General features: G+C 38.1%; 1 protein-coding gene across 1 annotated transcript; it reads left to right on the top strand.

Annotated features, from left to right (window-relative positions):
- Positions 1-1,967: 1,967 nt before the first annotated feature.
- On the top strand, positions 1,968-18,215 carry LOC108679717 (carbohydrate-responsive element-binding protein-like). Its single transcript, XM_018168423.2, has 2 exons — positions 1,968-2,807; positions 15,406-18,215. The coding sequence occupies exons 1-2, from the start codon at positions 2,800-2,802 to the stop codon at positions 17,126-17,128; spliced, it is 1,731 nt and encodes a 576-aa protein (XP_018023912.1). The 5' UTR covers positions 1,968-2,799; the 3' UTR covers positions 17,129-18,215.
- The last annotated feature ends 815 nt before the right edge of the window (positions 18,216-19,030 follow it).

Below are 19,030 nucleotides of genomic sequence, written 5' to 3'. Positions count from 1 at the left end.
CAAAAATGTTGCCATAATTGCATTGAGCAGAAAAATGTTGCCATAATTGTAGTCTGCAGGCCAGTAAGCAGGCTCTGTCTGCAAACTCAGTCCACAGCCTTATTTTGAGCAGAAAAATGTTGCCATAATTGCACTGAGCACAAAAATTTTACCATAATTGCATTGAGCAGAAAAATGTTGCCATAATTGGGTTTGTCGAACAAGAAGCGTTTAGCGCCGCTGTCTCGGAGCGCTGGTCACTGTTGCGACAAACAGAAGCTGCTGTCGGCGTCTGTTTGATAGCTGTTAGCTCGACAAACATTTGCTGCTGTGGCAGCAACCAAAAACATCAGCGTTGGGAAAAAGTTTGAACTTAACGCACTTAACTTGAGAGAATTTTTAGTTGAAGTTCGTTTGGTGAAAGAAAGTTTTATTTTGTATGTTTTCTGGCTCATGATGATATGAGATGTTGCGGCAGCAACCAAAAACATCAGCGTTGGGAAAAAGTTTGAACTCGACGCACTTAACTTGAGAGAATTTTTAGTTGAAGTTCGTTTGGTGGATAGAAATTTTGTTTTCTATGTATTCTGGCTCATGTTGATGTGTCTCACTAGTTTGATGAACATATTACGGACATTATAAGCAGACTCAATAATTTTTGTTGATGTCACTTTGCCATCAAATATTTTCATGTATTCATTTTTTAATATGTATAGAAATGCTGTGGAATTTTATCTTGTACATTGTAGTACGTACAGATTTTTGAACATTATAGACTTATTCCTTGAGTTCGTAAGACTTTAGTTAGTTTCGTTGAATGTGAATGGCTTATGTACGGACTACGCAATTTGAACAGAATTTAAAATTTGAATTAAATTTATAATTATACAAGATTTATAATATTTTAATGGAATTTAACCTAATTTTGCGATTTATGCCGTATTTTTTAGGATGCCTGAATAATCCTCACGAGCCCCACCGCTCTTCCTCCCCCACCTCACTCCCCTTAAAACATCTTAACCCACTTTTTCATCCTTTATCCCTTTATTTTCCTCATTTACCCCATCACATCGCCCTCTCTCTCTACCTCCTAACGCACTTTACCATCCTTTACTCCCCTTCTTTCCCTCATTTACCCCACTTATTATCTATCTCATCCCCCGCAATATTGAAGGTTTCATTGATAAAATTTTATAGCGACATCGCCAATTGCTGTGATGTCGCCACCCTTTAGTTTGCGCTCGTCTTGCATGCAATAATTTCTTTTAAAAATGCATAATTGGTTGATTTTCTTAATTCATAACAAAATTCTATACAATTGGCATGCAATAGTTGTATTTCTTTTACCTAACGCGAACCTTCTACCATCTTTTATCATCCACATAATCCACGATTAATTCAAGTATTTAATCATTCCAATTGCTGACGAAGACTTGCAAATGTGTAAATCGTAGGTCAGTGGATAATGGTTTGAATAATCGTAGATTAGTGCATCGTAAATGCATAGATCGTAGATTATAAGATCATAAATGCGTAGATCGTAGATTAGTGTATCCTAAATCCGTGGATCGTAGATCAGTGTATCTTAAATTCTTGGATCGTAGATCAGTGTTGCGAAAATTCGTAGATCGTAATTCAGAGTATCGTAAATCCGTGGATCGTTGATCATTTCATCGTAAATACCTAGATCGTACATTTTAAGATCGTAAATCATTTAATCGTACATTTTAAGATCGTAAATCATAAACATTTTAAGATCGTAAGATTTACGATCTTAAAATGTACGATCTAGGTATTTACGATGAAATGATCTACGATCCACGGATCGTAGATTATAAGACCGTAAATACGTAGATCGTTGATCAGTGTATCGTAAATACGTAGATCGTAGATCAGTGGATGAAGGTACGGGCATGGAGGACGACCCAGATTCGCAGGGCCCAGCGGTGGCAGCGGTGGTGGCAGCCGCTGGTCAGTTGCCATTGGGACGTCAGTGCGGGAGGGTGTGCGACCGAAGCTCCTGTGACCGCATGACAGAGCGCACTTGTTGCTCAACGATAGATAGAAAATCATTATTATTCACTGCCGGAACTGCGTTTTTATTTGAAACAGTGAAAACTTAACAAGTTATTGCTGAAATCTCAGTACAAATAACATACTGAAAAAATTAACTTATATGTGATATAATAAAATTCATTTGATTTGTCATTTTCGTGCCTGTGAACATCGCTCAAAAATCACAGTTTTTAAAAACTGTCCCAAAAACGAGGATTTGTTTGCAGAAGAAATAGTGTTGATTTTGCTGTATTAAACTGCAATATTCCCTTTACCATCACGTGACGCTATATACTTTACGCCATACGAAGAAATGATTAATTAATGATTTAAATAACAGTGCGGAGAAAAGGATTACCTTTACTTATATATCGTAGATACAGCAAAAATATATGTAGAGAATAAATGGAAAATATACAACTGAACAAGATTTAATTGTTACGTTCAGCTATCAAGGAAATTCAGACTTAACCATTCATTAGAACGTTTTTTTTTCAAGAAAAACATATGAGCACCTAAACTGATAGTGAAAGAGCCGTTTCTTAGCAATTTGTGAACTGTTGAAACAATTTAGATAGAATTTAAAGTGTTGAGTAGTTAACCGTTATTTTAACGGGGTGTTTTCAATTTTTATTTGAAATTGAAGTTCGTAGAAGGACTCTTCAAGTGACATTACCTGCACTTGCCACGCTTGCCACGCATGCCACAAGTCTGGATAATGGAATAGCTGTGCGGGACATGGCACCAGTGCCATCGTACTGAGTCATGTACAGGTGAGTTAACATTTTCATTAAGTGATGAATTATATTTAAATTATCTTGATGTTATTCATTTAAAACTTTTTACTCATGCAAAGGAATGAGTGAGGCTTTGTCCAAATAGTGTTGCAACCTGACCCATTTTGGTACGATGAACTGAAAAAATGCGTCACTATTTGCATAGTTTGACTCATTCATTTTCCTGGGTGTTGTATTTAACTTGATGCTTCGAGCATTTTCTAAGCCTTCACGGAACTTTTGGTAAAAAATTCTCTTCGAAAAATAAAATTTAATTTTAAAATTTACAATTTGTCCTTTAAAAATTCAGTTTTTAGTTGTCTATTATCATTCAGTTGTCCTATTCAAATTTTGACCTCCATATTTGAATAATTTTAATTCTTTTCCTTCGCGTTTCATGTTATTGAAAGTATAGCAAATTTTGGGATTTGTTGAAAGCATTGACTTGATATGATATGATTAATTCAAATCAACTGAGATGATTTCAAAACTGGGAATTTTGAAGGCCTTGTTTGTTGATAAAACAATGATTATTCATTCAGATTTACCGTCTGAGAAGAAAGAATTGAAATTAAAAATTGAGTTATAGCTCCGTAGACTTTTATTTAGAAAATTTCACGGTAATTAGATATGCCGTTGATTTTGTGTCTGCCCTTGTAATATTGATATGCGTTTATTCAACACCAGTTTATTGATTTACTTATTTAATTCATTTATTCATGAATTCATTCTATCATTAATTTAATAATTAAAATTAGGCCTCCTGCTACTGATGTACGTAAGTGCCTGAATAATTCGTATTCATCAGCGGGCATTTATTTCATAACATTTCAATAGATTTCAGTCAAATAGATACATTGTTCAGCTTCAACACTAACGACATATTCTGAGTAATCGTTCATGTCCAAAACAATATAGGGAAAGAAGTATATGTCCATTTGATATCCATATAATCCTAGAAGTACATTATATCAAATAAGCGAAATATCATACAAGGTGTGAATGATTTGGTTTGAAATGAAACTGACAAATGAGTGAAACTTTTTAGGGCATTTTCTCATTTATGGAAAAATGCACTATTGTGCTCGCCATGTCCGTCTATCTGTCTGTCTGTCTGTCTGTCCGTCCGTCAGTGATCTCAAGTTTTCGTCGACGAGAAAATGCGCTCTCTGTCACTCACTGCAGTGAGTACTGAGTTATATTTTTTTTAAATATCGCTGCACTTATCGTACACTTTGTGGGTCATCCTGACCCAGTTTGTCCCGAAACAAGGCGATCCAGCTCTAATTCTGATCTCTGTTCGTGCTGGGGGCAAGGAAGTGTGTCACTATTTGGACAATGTGACCCATTCGTTTTCCTAAGTGTAATCGCAGTAGTTATGACGAGGAGGCCTCTGTCATAAAAAAACATTAATAACATTGCGACCACATTAAGAACATTACCAACACATTAAGATAACATATATATGATACACATATATAGATATAAGATAACACATATAGATGGCATATTACAAACATATTAATAACATTACGATAACATTATGAACATTTCGAACATATTAATAACATTACGAACTCGTTAAAAACGTTATGAATACATTGAGAAAATTACGTACACATTAAGAACATTACGAACACATTAAGAACATTACGAACATTGAGAATACTCATATCTAGCCGCAGCTGCAACATAAATTTTACCAGCTGTCCGCCATATTTGTTCGCCAAAAATTAACTCTAAATTATGGGCTTTTTTTAACAGAATATATTCAACATATTTGCTTCCTGACGCCAAAACTGCACAGAAGTTGTGATTGTGAGTCAAGGGTAATTACTGAAGCTAGGTCGTTGAATGTAGACATTGCCGAGACAGTTGATGTATCCTGATTTAAAAGAAAGACGAATAAAATAAAATAAATATGTAATTTAAAAAAGTAATTCCGCTTGTTTTCTTTACAACGGTCGATGGCGAAATAGAACTTTTTGGTATCGGAAGTTTGTCGCTTCAAAGAAATTTTAGTGAATTTATATTATTATATTAAATAGGTATTATATAATATTATATTTTAATTTTCATTATACCATTTTTATTTTATTTGAGGGAATATTTTTGTAAGGAATTTCATCCACGTAGTTTTTGTATTGCTTAATTTCCGACTGAAGTTCGTTTTATAACAACGTTTCGTTTCCGACTGAAATTCGTTTTTTTTTCGACTGTAGTTCGTTTTAACCGTTCGTTGTATAGCAGCCATTGTACGTACTGACCGTTCGTTTACATTGTACGCACTGACCGTTCGTTTTATAAGTAGTAGTAGTATGATGGTTTACTAGCGCTTCAGCTATCAAGCTATTTCGCACCGGAGGTCAAAAGTTAACATCGCCAGTAAGGCGGAAGGTCTCAATTATTCAAAATCTCACAGTAATCATCGCCCACAAGGGGCGGAAGGTCTCAATTGTCCAGCCCGCTGAAGCTGGCTCGAAGGAAGCAGCGTTAGCATCTCTAAGAGACGAAGTGACAAGGAGGGACCTGTCTCTTATACACATCTAGATGTGTATAAGAGACAGCTGTAAGACAATTATGATGATTGTTACGTGCTGTAAGACAATTATGGTGATTGTTACGTGCTGTAAGACAATTATGATGATTGTTACTTGCTGTAAGAAAATTTTTATGATTGTTACGTGCTGTAAGACAATTATGATTATTGCTACGTGCTTTAAGACAATTATGATGATTGTTACGTGCTGTAAGACAATGATGATGGTGGTTACGTGCTGTAAAACAATTATGATGATTGCTACGTGCTTTAAGACAATTATGATGATTGTTACGTGCTGTAAGACAATGATGATGGTGGTTACGTGCTGTAATACAATTATGATGATTGTTACGTGCTGTAAGACAATGATGATGGTGGTTACGTGCTGTAATACAATAATGATGATCGTTGCGTGCTGAAAAAACATTTTATTGTCGTTATTCACATTTGAATAATGCGCTTATGTTAATAGACGGCAATTGTCAGAAATAGTTTTGAAAATATCAAAGATGTTCCAGGAATTTAATAATAAAGAATATTTTCTGTATCACAAACTAGATATATATATTGCACGAGTATGACGAACTGCAATAAACTGCATTTTGTGAGCTTTTCGAATATTTAAAAACATTTCACCAATGCTTTGAGGATTCTTATGCCAGTTCTATGACGGGCACAGTTTCTGTGCAGACGAACATAAATTTTATGATAAGCATAAGTTCTATGATGAGCATGATATCTATGATTTCAGTTATAAGTTGAGCATATCATGTTCTATGTTCTATGTTAAACATGAGTTCTATGTTGAGCTTAAGTTCTATATTGTGCGTAAGTTTTATGTTGATCATATGTTCTATGTTGATGATAAGTTCTAGGTCGAGTTTAAGTTCTATGTTGAGCGAAAGTTCTGTGTTGGTCATAAGTTCTGTGTTGAAGTTCAATGTTGTTGAGCTTAAGTTCAATGTTCAACATAAGTTCCATGTTGAGTGCATGTTCTAGGTTAAGCTTATAAGTTCCATGTTGAGCGTAGGTTTTGTGTTGAGCTCAAGTTCTACGTTGAACATAAGTTCTATGTTAAGCATAATTTTTATGATGAGCTAAGCTTCATGTTGAATGTATAGGTTCTATGTTTAGCTAAAGTTAAGCAATGCTGGTTCGTTCTAAGATATTTCTAAAGATTATCCAAAATTCATTGCAGTTCTGCGTTGGCGACAGGCAGGTTCGACATGAGGATGTTTGGCTCACTTGTTATGCTGACGCTGCAAATTTCAGGATCAGAAACGCGCATGCGCGTTGCGCTGCCAAGAAATCCTGCGTCGTGGGCTGGCCGAACTTCAATTATTTTTCCTGTCGCCAAGTCAGCGATGGCCTGGTGCGGTCCGTTGTGATCCAGCTTAAAAAAACGTTTGAAAAAAACGTGTTGTTGAAAATTAAAAAAATATAACTCAGTACTCACTGCAGTGAGTGACAGAGAGCGCATTTTCTCGTCGACGAAAATTTGAGGTCACGGACAGACGGACAGACGGACGGACAGACAGACGGACACTGTTAGAAAAATTACCGTTAACAGTATTATACCGGCGTTTCAGTGGCCGGTCGGCACGTGAAAAAAACACAGTTTCGCCGTTTTTACTTTAATTTAACACTAGAAATCCGTAAAACGTCTGATGGCGACCGGCCACTAGAACGCCAGTGGGACCGTTTTTTACCGTTTTTTCTAACAGTGGACATGGCGAGCACAATAGTGCATTTTTTCCATAAATGAGAAAATGCGCTAAAAATAACCAGCTTAGTTTGAAGGCAGTTGATGAAATTGACTAAAATATTTATTATTAATGCGTATTTAGAGCATGTATGAGTCGGTTTTAATACAACGGTATACACAGTCACACAGTTTCGTGTCCCGCGCTTTTCATGCACGAGTTCCATGGGCCGTATCACTCACATCCATCACTGCGGACGTGGCAAGACTCGCATGAATCCATGTATGACTAGCATGAATTCATGTATGATGTATTGGGCCACCAGCGCCGTTTGAGATTGTGTGCACGTTTTAATATGCTATTTACCTCGTAGCTTTCTATACGAAGATACTGTGATGCACTATGTAATATACGTATAGCCTCCTGCACTATCTATATTACCTAGATATTTTTAATTCATCATGTCCCTTTCGCTAACTAAATTCATTAGCAATTACTCTCTGGATACTAATTATAACTATCGCATTTATGCAAAGTCTAAGCAAAATAATGCTCAAAAAGTTCAACATAGTCAAATTCTTGTTTTAAGAAATAGTTTCGGTACAGAGCAAGATAACGGCAAGGCAAGATAACTCATGTAAATTGCAGCAAAGCCATATATGGCATACGGAAATAATGTCCTCTTTTGACATAGCCGTAGCTCCGAATATTTTATTACTTTGTTATTCTTTTACCTTATTATTTACTTCATTTCATAGCTCAGACGTGAAGACGTCATCAGAAGAATATATTACCCCGCACAATCAAGGTTATAGGACGCATCACGTATGCTTGAGCAACTGAGAAAACATAGACATTGCTATGACGAAGACCTTCTTGAGCGGTGGCGGAAAAAAGCGATAACAAGCACTCACGCAAATAATTGTCATATTGTACAAATAGTGACACACTTTTTCACCTATAACACATGAAATGAGAGTGACACACTTAATCACCTACAGCACATGCAATGAGAGTGACACACTTAATCACCTACAGCACATGCAATGAGAGTGACACATTTTTTACCCACAGAAAAAGCAGAAATGACAAGTATGAGTGATTTGTCCTTTTTGCCTGGACAAAATGTGCTATTGTATAGCGAAAAGTGTTTCACTGTCTGGACATAGCACCACTTTTTTCTCTGAGTGCAGCCTGCATAATATATATGATTTGTATAATGTATAGGGAGCAATGGACGAACGTGTTGCAATATATAGCTTCCTATGAAATATTCTTACATTTATACAACACATTCATGCAGGAATCGTGAATATAGTGCATCATACATCTCGCTTAGAAAATGAATGGGTCACATTGTCCAAATGGTGACGCACTTTCTTATCCACGCACGAATAGTGGGCGGACGTAGCATTGATACGTCTTTCCAGCCAGGTCATACTGAGTCAGGATGACCCATCCAGGAGCAATACGTGCCTTACTATCTCGCCGATATTGTACTCATTTATTGGTACATGCACTCAGAGAAATTAAGAGACTTTGTCCAAATATTGATACATTTCTTCCATTATGTGGGTCACCCTGGTGCTGTGTGTGACTATTTGTACAATATGATGCGTTTGTTATTTTTACAATATGATCAATTTGTTTTTTTTTTTTTACAATATGATCCATTTGTTTTTATGAGAGATAGCTACGTAAACTCAAAATTCCGGGGACGTCATCCCAGCGCTCTCGTACACTCAGAAAACTGAGGGATCAAATTGCCTAATATGAGCCGGGTAAAATTTTCCGTTACCCACTTCTTACCCACAGCACGAGCAGAGAGCAGACGTAGCACTGATACTGACCAAACTGGGTAAGGCTGACCCAAACAGAGGCAAAATTCCATCGCGTTTCGGTCAATGACCCCTTCATTTCTGTCATTGTATGAGGCAATAGAAGACGACATCTGCTAAGTTATACCAATTTTCAAACTCGAAATATACAGTAATTTAGTAAATATATGATATATTTGTATATATACAATATATTAGTAAATATAGGGTATATTAGTAGATGTACAGTATATTAATAAATATACGGTATATTAGTAAAGGTACAGTATATTAGTAAATATGCGGTATATTAGTAAACGTACAGTATATTAGTAAATATACGGTATATTAGCAAATGTAAAGTATATTAGTAAATATGCGGTAAATTAGTAAATTTACAGTATAGTAGTAAATGTACAGTATACTAGTAAATGTACAGCATGTTAGTCACGTTGCAACGTATGCAAAGTAACCAATGCTTGCACTGTAGAAAGCGCGCGTGACAAAACGCGCATAACTGATTTTAAAAATTGTATCAATATACTGTATATTTCGAGTTTAAAAATATTTCCTTATATAATTTCATGTTGGCATTAAACTGATATGTAATTAATTTTCAGTAACATGTTACGAATGGGATCAACAGCTTGCTCATGGCTATCAATTGTATATTACACATTTTTTAGCGAGCACTGTAAATGAGATTACTAATGTTGAAGCTAATTCTGAAATATGTCTACGAGAATTGCTTAAACTAATACCATGCCGAAAATTGAACTACTTATGTTGAATCATTCATGTTCGATATTGCTCAAATTAGCTTGAACTGATTCAAGATCGGCAATTGCATAATTAATGTTAAAGTCATCCATGTTCGATGTCTTTCAAATTTTCTTCAACTAATTAAAGACCAGCAAACGCATAATTAAAATTGAAGTCATCCATTTTCGATATAGCTTGATTTAGATATAATTAATTGCACAAATTTCCTGCAACATGGCGGCCAGTTTTTCCTCATATTGTGGCAGTATCTGCGAGACTGCGATACGTGCAGACTATAATTAGAGGAGAGAGACGTCTGCTCTTCATACGAGATACGAGGCTCGAGATAAGAGAGATAAGAGTCTCCAAGAGAGACCGTGCAAGCAGATAGTCATGCTGCACCTGATCATTTGCATGCTCTGTTGGTGTAGGTGTTTTTCCACAGCTTTTATGTTGATAAATAAATTATTTTCCTTGTTTTACGCAAGTTTGATTGAAATCAGAGAATGGGTTGTATCAACAATTTTGTTGTTCATTTTTTAATAAATCCTATTCGATTGAAATCAGAGAATGGGTTGTATCAACAATTTTGTTGTTCATTTTTTAATAAATCCTAAAATAATTTGCTATGATTGAACAACAAGACGTGGGTGTTCTCCCACAACCGGTAGTTAATACATTCATAATTTTCGAAATTTTAATAATAACATTTCTGTAATATTATTAGTTTCATTATGGGCTTAATCCAATTCATTGTGATTGTGTTCTCTTTGCGTATATAGCTCAACTTTACGCACGGTTAATGGAACTTGAATTGTGTGTATCGTCTGTATACTGTGTTCAGTGTACAGACGATTTCTAAAAAAACAGTTCCAAACTCGATGATACGTGAAAATGCATTTTTTTTAGTTGAGATTTGGAATTAGAGAGAATGCACATAAATGTCATGGTTGCGTCTTTATGTTAATATTTACTATGGTTCGAAGACGATGAAAAAGTTTAAAGAAGCAGAAAGTAATTGAATTAATGTTGCACTTGAGTCTGGACTTCACTGAGCGTTAATTAGTTTGCACATGATTTATTTTACACGAGACGATGGAATAATTGGCGGGAATAGTTCGGAACGGATGCATAATGATTTATTTGTTCTTAATAAATCAAAATAATTTAACAATTCCCGATTTTAAAAGCTCTTTATCTTTCTATATAGAGTCTTTGATTCTGAACATCGCATTTGCTCGGTTGATGTAGCCAATAATTGAAGATTGCTGTAGTTTCATCCATTACATCTAATTTTTTGATGATGTGAACTTTTTCGACGCGTACATCATAACTTCTTGTTTGATTATATCTGAAACTTTATTTTTTGAGCTTTTTTTGTCGCGTTCTTCTTATCTGATAAATCGAAGATACATGAAGCTTTATTGCGTAAGCTTTTTCCACACTTTCATCACGTCGAAATTTTTAGATTAAATAAGAAGTTATATTACACGATCTTTTTTTAATTTTCGATTTGTTAAAACACTAAACTTTATTCTAAGAACTTCTTCTCAAGTTTGAACAAACTTAAAACACGTGTAACATGCGGGCATTCATGCGCTATTTATACAATACCTTAATGATCTTAATTCATGCTGGGTATATTCATTCATATACAAACGTATGAATAATTTAAGACCTAAATGAGTCACATCTGCATCTCTAGAACATGGAGCAGATGTTCGTACGTTACAGCTGTGTACATACAACAGGTGTTACTGCAGCTGCGCAACGTGCATCTACAAGCGCACAGCTGCACTCATATAAATGAGTGAGTCTTTGACCAAATATTGATATGTTTTTAATGCTTATTTAGGTCAAACTGGCCCAGTTTTGCTGTGCAACGGGGGGTATAAGTGATACGCCCGTTCTATTTTCGTGCTGGGGATAATAAATAATAATGCGTCATAATTTGGACGCATTTTTCACAATTTCAAAACACACAAAAATTTTTCACAATTTCAAAAATGCGTCACAATTTGTAATAAAATGGACAATCCACAGATTGTCCACAATTTGGACAATCTGACTTATTATTTTTTTAATATACGCTGAACTCAATAAGTTTTATAGCGTGCAATAAAACCGTGACTTTAGACCGTGGTAGCAGCTTTTTATGTTAAACTCCGGTGAAGAGTTTCACATTACCATGTACATGTTACTTTATTTTTATTGCTGGAGATGCACTTATGATTTGTACTTATTTTCCTCACATATGTTAAATAAACGTGAGATAACAGATTTCCGCTTGAAATCACATCTAAATTAAAGTCATATTTAAAATAGAATACAGAGACCTGAATAGAGAAGGGGAAAATTGTCCGAATAACGACGTACTTTTGCCCTAAAATGGATCATAGTGACTCATTTTGGGCCGGTAAAATGCCACTGCCAGAATACTTCATCCGCTTTGGACGATGTAACTCATATATTTTTGTCAGTGTCAGCATTATATGACCGATAATAAATCGTCTTGGAATTTCTAATGAAAATTCAGATTCTGGACTATGAAGCAACACCATAATTCAATAGATTCTGTTATTAAATAGGGTATTTGAATATTTTACTCCGTTTATTGAGTTTGCTACGTTAGCATTAGGCAAATTCGTTGTGATTCGTTAATTAATCACAAATTATTGATTAAATCGGTGTTATTCGATATAATTTCAGAAATAACCTCCTTGCCACTCATTTCGACCTGATATATCTCAACTTGGATACAAAATTTAAACAAAAAACATCAAAAGAGTGAAATTTAACTTATTATATTACTTAACTTACTCTAATTCTCTATTACTTCCTTGTAGCTATTGAAAAAATAAATGTTTTTAATTCTTGAACAAAATTATACGCTCTAGCATCTCGTGTAATTTTTAATTTCTTGTGAACACTCACACACTGTGCCATGCGTGTGGCATGAAGTGAGCGTGTGGCATCAAGTGAGCGTGTGGCATCAAGTGAGCGTGTGGCATGAAGTGAGCGTGTGGCATCAAGTGAGCGTGTGGCATCAAGTGAGCGTGTGGCATCAAGTGAGNGCACTGGTGTGGTGCACTGGTGTGGTGCACTGGTGTGGTGCACTGGTGTGGTGCACTGGTGTGGTGCACTGGTGTGGTGCACTGGTGTGGTGCACTGGTGTGGTGCACTGGTGTGGTGCACTGGTGTGGTGCACTGGTGTGGTGCACTGGTGTGGTGCACTGGTGTGGTGCACTGGTGTGGTGCACTGGTGTGGTGCACTGGTGTGGTGCACTGGTGTGGTGCACTGGTGTGGTGCACTGGTGTGGTGCACTGGTGTGGTGCACTGGTGTGGTGCACTGGTGTGGTGCACTGGTGTGGTGCACTGGTGTGGTGCACTGGTGTGGTGCACTGGTGTGGTGCACTGGTGTGGTGCACTGGTGTGGTGCACTGGTGTGGTGCACTGGTGTGGTGCACTGGTGTGGTGCACTGGTGTGGTGCACTGGTGTGGTGCACTGGTGTGGTGCACTGGTGTGGTGCACTGGTGTGGTGCACTGGTGTGGTGCACTGGTGTGGTGCACTGGTGTGGTGCACTGGTGTGGTGCACTGGTGTGGTGCACTGGTGTGGTGCACTGGTGTGGTGCACTGGTGTGGTGCACTGGTGTGGTGCACTGGTGTGGTGCACTGGTGTGGTGCACTGGTGTGGTGCACTGGTGTGGTGCACTGGTGTGGTGCACTGGTGTGGTGCACTGGTGTGGTGCACTGGTGTGGTGCACTGGTGTGGTGCACTGGTGTGGTGCACTGGTGTGGTGCACTGGTGTGGTGCACTGGTGTGGTGCACTGGTGTGGTGCACTGGTGTGGTGCACTGGTGTGGTGCACTGGTGTGGTGCACTGGTGTGGTGCACTGGTGTGGTGCACTGGTGTGGTGCACTGGTGTGGTGCACTGGTGTGGTGCACTGGTGTGGTGCACTGGTGTGGTGCACTGGTGTGGTGCACTGGTGTGGTGCACTGGTGTAGTGCACTGGTGTGGTGCACTGCTGCTGCACCGTATGATTTATTATGATTATTAGATTTTATTGTTATTTTAGTGAGAGCACCATGTATTATAATATATAACTGCACCATTTTGTGCAAGAAATTAGATAACATCACGGTTATCTATCTTATCATCGATAAAGTAAAATAATAACGGTGTTGCATGCGTAAGAAATCATTGATTGTTAGTTCCAGGCGGTATTTGAATAGTTACCGACTTGAAGCCTCATACTGTCTTTTATTGTCCTCATATATATTTTTGTTGATAAATAGGTATTTTTTCAACTGAAATATATATTGTATATGTCCCTGTAACTGACTGAGAGCATTGCGCTTTCAGATATCATTTAAAATGTGTGCATTTATCTCCCAAAATAATCAAAATTGTAATGTCGATCATTCGGTTGTAATTTATACCAGTTAATGAAGGTAAAATTTAATGGCTGTCACTACTGGTGTGCGCGATGTATGGTGTAACGTCTGGTATAATAGCATTGTTTTCAGAATTTAATCTTGTATATTTGTATATCAATTTCTTCTCGATTCTTCAGAAACTTTGTGAATACTTTATGCCTTTCTAATAATTTTTTATGACTAAGTGTTAAAACATTTCAAACACAATTTCCTTTAACCATTTAGTTGTCTATTAAAATATAATGAAGGAAATGCAGGCTACGTGATTTAAACACCAACAATGACCGATCACTCGACGGTAAAAACAATATCGTTCTCTGCGAACGCACAATCAACGTTGATCGCGCGCGTCATTAGCGTTCCAGCGAATGAACGTTTTGCCGGAAAACCTGGCCTGACTTCCGGTTCCGGACCTTCAATGGTTTTGTGCAGTTGTTCATAAATTGAAGACCGGATATTGAGAGCTGCTCAACAGCTGTACTGTGCTGTGGTTCATAAAATAAAGGCAGGATATTGAGAGCTGCTCCAACAGCTGTAATGTGCTGTGGTTCATAAAATAAAGGCAGGATATTGAGAGCTGCTCCAAAAGCTGTACTGTGCTGCGGTTCATAAAATAAAGGCAGGATATTGAGAGCTGCTCAACAGCTGTACTGTGCTGTGGTTCATAAAATAAAGGCAGGATATTGAGAGCTGCTCCAACAGCTGTACTGTGCTGCGGTTCATAAAATAAAGGCAGGATATTGAGAGCTGCTCAACAGCTGTACTGTGCTGCGGTTCATAAAATAAAGGCAGGATATTGAGAGCTGCTCAACAGCTGTACTGTGCTTTGGTGCATAAAATAAAGGCAGGATATTGAGAGCTGCTCCAACAGCTGTACTGTGCTGTGATTCATAAAATAAAGGCAGGATATTGAGAGCTGCTCCTACAGCTGTACTGTGCTGCGGTTCATAAAATAAGGGCAGGATATTGAGAGCTGCTCAACAGCTGTACGGTGGACATCGTTTCCGGCAGCAGATTACAAGCGTTGTCGCTGCGATCTAATGGCTGTGAACGCATTAACACTTTGATGCTCCATTAGTATATAATCTCAGACATGAATACCAGTGTAACAGGGAACCATTAATGCATTTTTATTATTTATTGTCAGAAATGCATGCTTAGTCGATCGTAGTCTCATCTTAGTCTATTGCCAATCGTGGACGGTTATGGTACTGTGTCAGCCGATCATTCTCTTATTGACTGTAAGGGACTCTGGAGATTTGTGTGATATTGTGTTCAATTTATTGTAACAAATACAAATGCACTAACTACTTTTATTTTGTCCATGCAGGGGGATGGACAGTGAGGACAGTGAAGCCAGGGAGGACAGCGCGAGCGAGGACAGCCACCCGTCGACAGACGCTTCGGAGGACAGTGTGGAGGTTAGGGTCGGCGGGGTCCTAGGCCCCCCACCCTCAACCTGCCCCCAAAATTACTCCCCAGGGAGGTCCTGTTCCCCACAGGGTTGCCTCTCACCTACGAGAGCTTTGTCCCCTCTCCTGATAAGCCTGAGTAAAGGTTGCCCGACGTCTCGACTTCCACCCAAGCTCCGCAAGTGCTACAACACTCTGGCCTCTAACACCCTCACCCAGGCGCTCAACTCCAACCCTGCGCACCCTACCGCCCTCGCCTTCGCTGCCTCGTACGACAGAATACAAAGCCCGGCTCCGAAGAAGCTAGGATACGGCAGCGTACATGATGAGGTGCATACCAATTCCCGCAGACGCAAGACTACCGAGCCCCGAAGACTGTATTCAGATCAGTCCAAAAAGAGACCCCACTCACCTAATCCGGACTATCAGGCCAAGTCTCCGAAATTGTCCAGCGATGAGGAAATTAGACCTGTTAAGCAGCCTAAGTTGTCAACACCGTATCCATCTCCACCCTTGGTGCGTGTTGATCCACCGTCTCCTCGTTCGTCGTTATCAACTTCGTCTATCGGAGCCCCGCCGCTGATTCATCATTCCTTGCTCTCTCCCCTCGCACGGACGCCGACGATCTCTCCCTCACTCACTCCAGGTCTGTCGCCTCACCTCCTTCCCCCAGGATGGCCTTCGGTGTCCGCTTCTTATCAACACTACACGCGGTTATTGGGCAGCGTCTTGCCGAACCCTCTGGCCCTTCTGCCGGGTGGCATACACCTGCCGCCGTACCCCATGGTTCCCCTGCTACACCACCTGCCCAAAACGCCTCCTGTCCAATCACCGTCGCCGCAGTCACCGCCCAAAACAAGTTCTCCCTCACCCACTCCCACCATGCGATCATCCTTGCAGGAATCTAGTCGAAATCAAATCAATGAGGCGATTCAATGTAGGAGTCGTGAGCCGCTCCAAGACGAGCCGGTATCTCTGGTCAAGCGAGAAACCTCAGCTGCCAAGCCCTTATTCAGCGTAGCTTCGTTAGTTGAAACGCCAATCAATGTTAGAAAATCTCCTTTAAAGCCGCCAACAGCTCCTTTGCCACCATCAAAAACAACTCCTTCGACCTCTCAGCGCAAAGTTCCAGCTGTCTTAAGTCTGCCCCAGTCCTCTCCAAATTTAAAATTAAAATCAGAGGCAACGCCCTCGTATTCTTCGGATGATGCAAGTCATCAGCCTTTGGGCTCCACGAACAGATTAGCGGCCGTTAGCAGCTCGTCCTGTTCACCGTCGGGCGGCGTGAAACTTACGAACTCCCAAGCCCATCACCTGCAGCAGCAGCAACACTTACTCAGACAAAAGCAACGGAATTACAAGAACATGACCAGGGAAAGGCGGATCGAAGCGAATGCGAGGGAACGCACGCGTGTTCACACAATCAGTTCGGCGTATGAGAAGTTACGACAGTCCGTGCCTTCCTACAGCCATAACCAAAAACTCTCTAAGTTATCTATCTTGAGAATAGCTTCTTCGTACATATTAACTTTGTCTAAACTGGCTGATAATTCCAGTGAACAGACGGTGGCTGATTGTGTTGAAGAGACTACAAAGACCATACAATTCGAGGGCAGAGCTAAGAAAAAACGTGATGACTGAATTATTATGTTTTTTATTTCATATAGATATTTAATACTCTATTTCTACTGCAATATAAATAATGCTGCCACGCAGCGGTGTGATATACAGATGCTGAAGAGCTTCCTATCATTGCAATAACCTGTCCCATGTGCCTTATGAAATAATAGCCTTAAATTTAGAGAAAATAAATAGAATATAGACGCGTGCTGTCAGGTTTTAGATTGGAAAATTCACCGTGGAAGCTAATCTCATGCGTGGATTATTATTAGTTTATTGCACGTAGATAAGCTCCACAAAAGCTCATTTCTTTTGTTTGAAGTTTTGTTGTTAATTTTGACTTCTTTTGACTGTGATGCTAGTTTTAGCTATTGTTGAATATATAGTATAAGAATATTTTCCGTAATATATTGTTTTGTACCTTTTGGTGCTATTGTATAGCCTTTATATACTTAAAACTTTGGGGGTTCGGCTAGTTCACATCTTACAATAAGTCCATAGATTCAATTTTATTAACAGAGAGCAATTGTTGCAATTTCAGTGGGGTTTGATATCGGGACTTCCTTGTACTGATTACATGTTTTGATGATAATAGTGATTAAAGTAAGAATCATTCAGTTAAATATCGTAAATTTTTAACTTGAAGTAGATTAGAAAACTGCTACCACCTGCTGTCTCTTTATTTAGAGTGAAATTTTGATTGTTATTTTTAAACCCGAAATTGTGAAAATATTTATTTGTTATCCGTTATATTACGAGTGACTCAATTAGTTCTGAAAAATAACTTTTTGTTTAGGTGAAGAATGCTGGCAAAATCAATACACCAGAAATTTAGAAATGTTTTTTTACCGAACTTAAGCAAAGTTACAGCATTAATAGATACAATTTTAAAATATTTCAAAATATTTCAATTTCAAATTAAATTTTTCGTTCGTTAAAAAAATGCGGTTTCGCGTGTGACGCGATCTTTCATCGCTTAGCAAAATAAAAGTTGCCATCAAACCAGAGTGTTTCGTAAAATATTGTGAGTATATTTTTGAAAGGTAGACCGCGATTAATTCTTCAAATTTCATTTGAAAAAATCAATAAATCACTGGGAATAATTACATAAATTATTTTGTGCCGGCATTAAAGTGTTTTAAATATGAAATTTTATTTCTCTGTGTAAGATTTCGTTTTCATGCAGCGTTTTCATGCAGAATTTATTTTAATCCAACGTTTATTTTGCACGGATTTTCACTTGAACAAAATTTCCAACTCGAAACGAATTTCCTACACGGAATGAATTTTCTCCTATGTATGAATTTCCTGGCCAAACTCTGTGAATTGCAGACAATTCTTGTATGACTTGCTCTGATCTCCAAAGTCTATTTGTTTTTCTTTCTAAACTCGTTTTATTCACATCCCATGCAGAAGAGCATAAAATTTACGAAGCGAAAATAAAATAATCAAGACATGAAGATTTTTTGGAACTTTAGGAACCTTTTTGTGTAAGAATCATTCAGTTACATACCGCAAATTTTGAACTTAAAGTAGATTAGAAAATTGCTACTACCTGCTGTCTCTTTATTTTGAGTGAAACTTTGACTGTTATTTTAAACCGAAATTGTGAACATATTTAGTTGTTGTCCGTTAAATTATGAGTGACACAATTGGCCAAGATAAATAACTTTTTGTTTAGAAGAAGAATGCTGGCAAAACCAATTCACCAGAAATTTGGAAATGTTTCTTTACCGAACTTATGCAAAATTACAGCATTAATAGATACAATTTTTAAAATATTTCCAAATATTTCAATTTCAAATTAAATTTTTCGTTCGTTAAAAAAATGCGGCTTCGCGTGTGACGCGATCTTTCATCGCTTAGCAAAATAAAAGTTGCCATCAAACCAGAGTGTTTCGTAAAATATTGTTATTTACGAAA

The sequence above is a fragment of the Hyalella azteca genome, unplaced genomic scaffold, assembly GCF_000764305.2.
Source record: "Hyalella azteca isolate HAZT.00-mixed unplaced genomic scaffold, Hazt_2.0.2 contig6657, whole genome shotgun sequence".
Lineage (NCBI taxonomy): Eukaryota > Metazoa > Arthropoda > Malacostraca > Amphipoda > Hyalellidae > Hyalella > Hyalella azteca.
The sequence above is the reverse complement of the archived record's forward strand: the minus strand, read 5'-3'. Positions and strand labels throughout refer to the sequence as shown.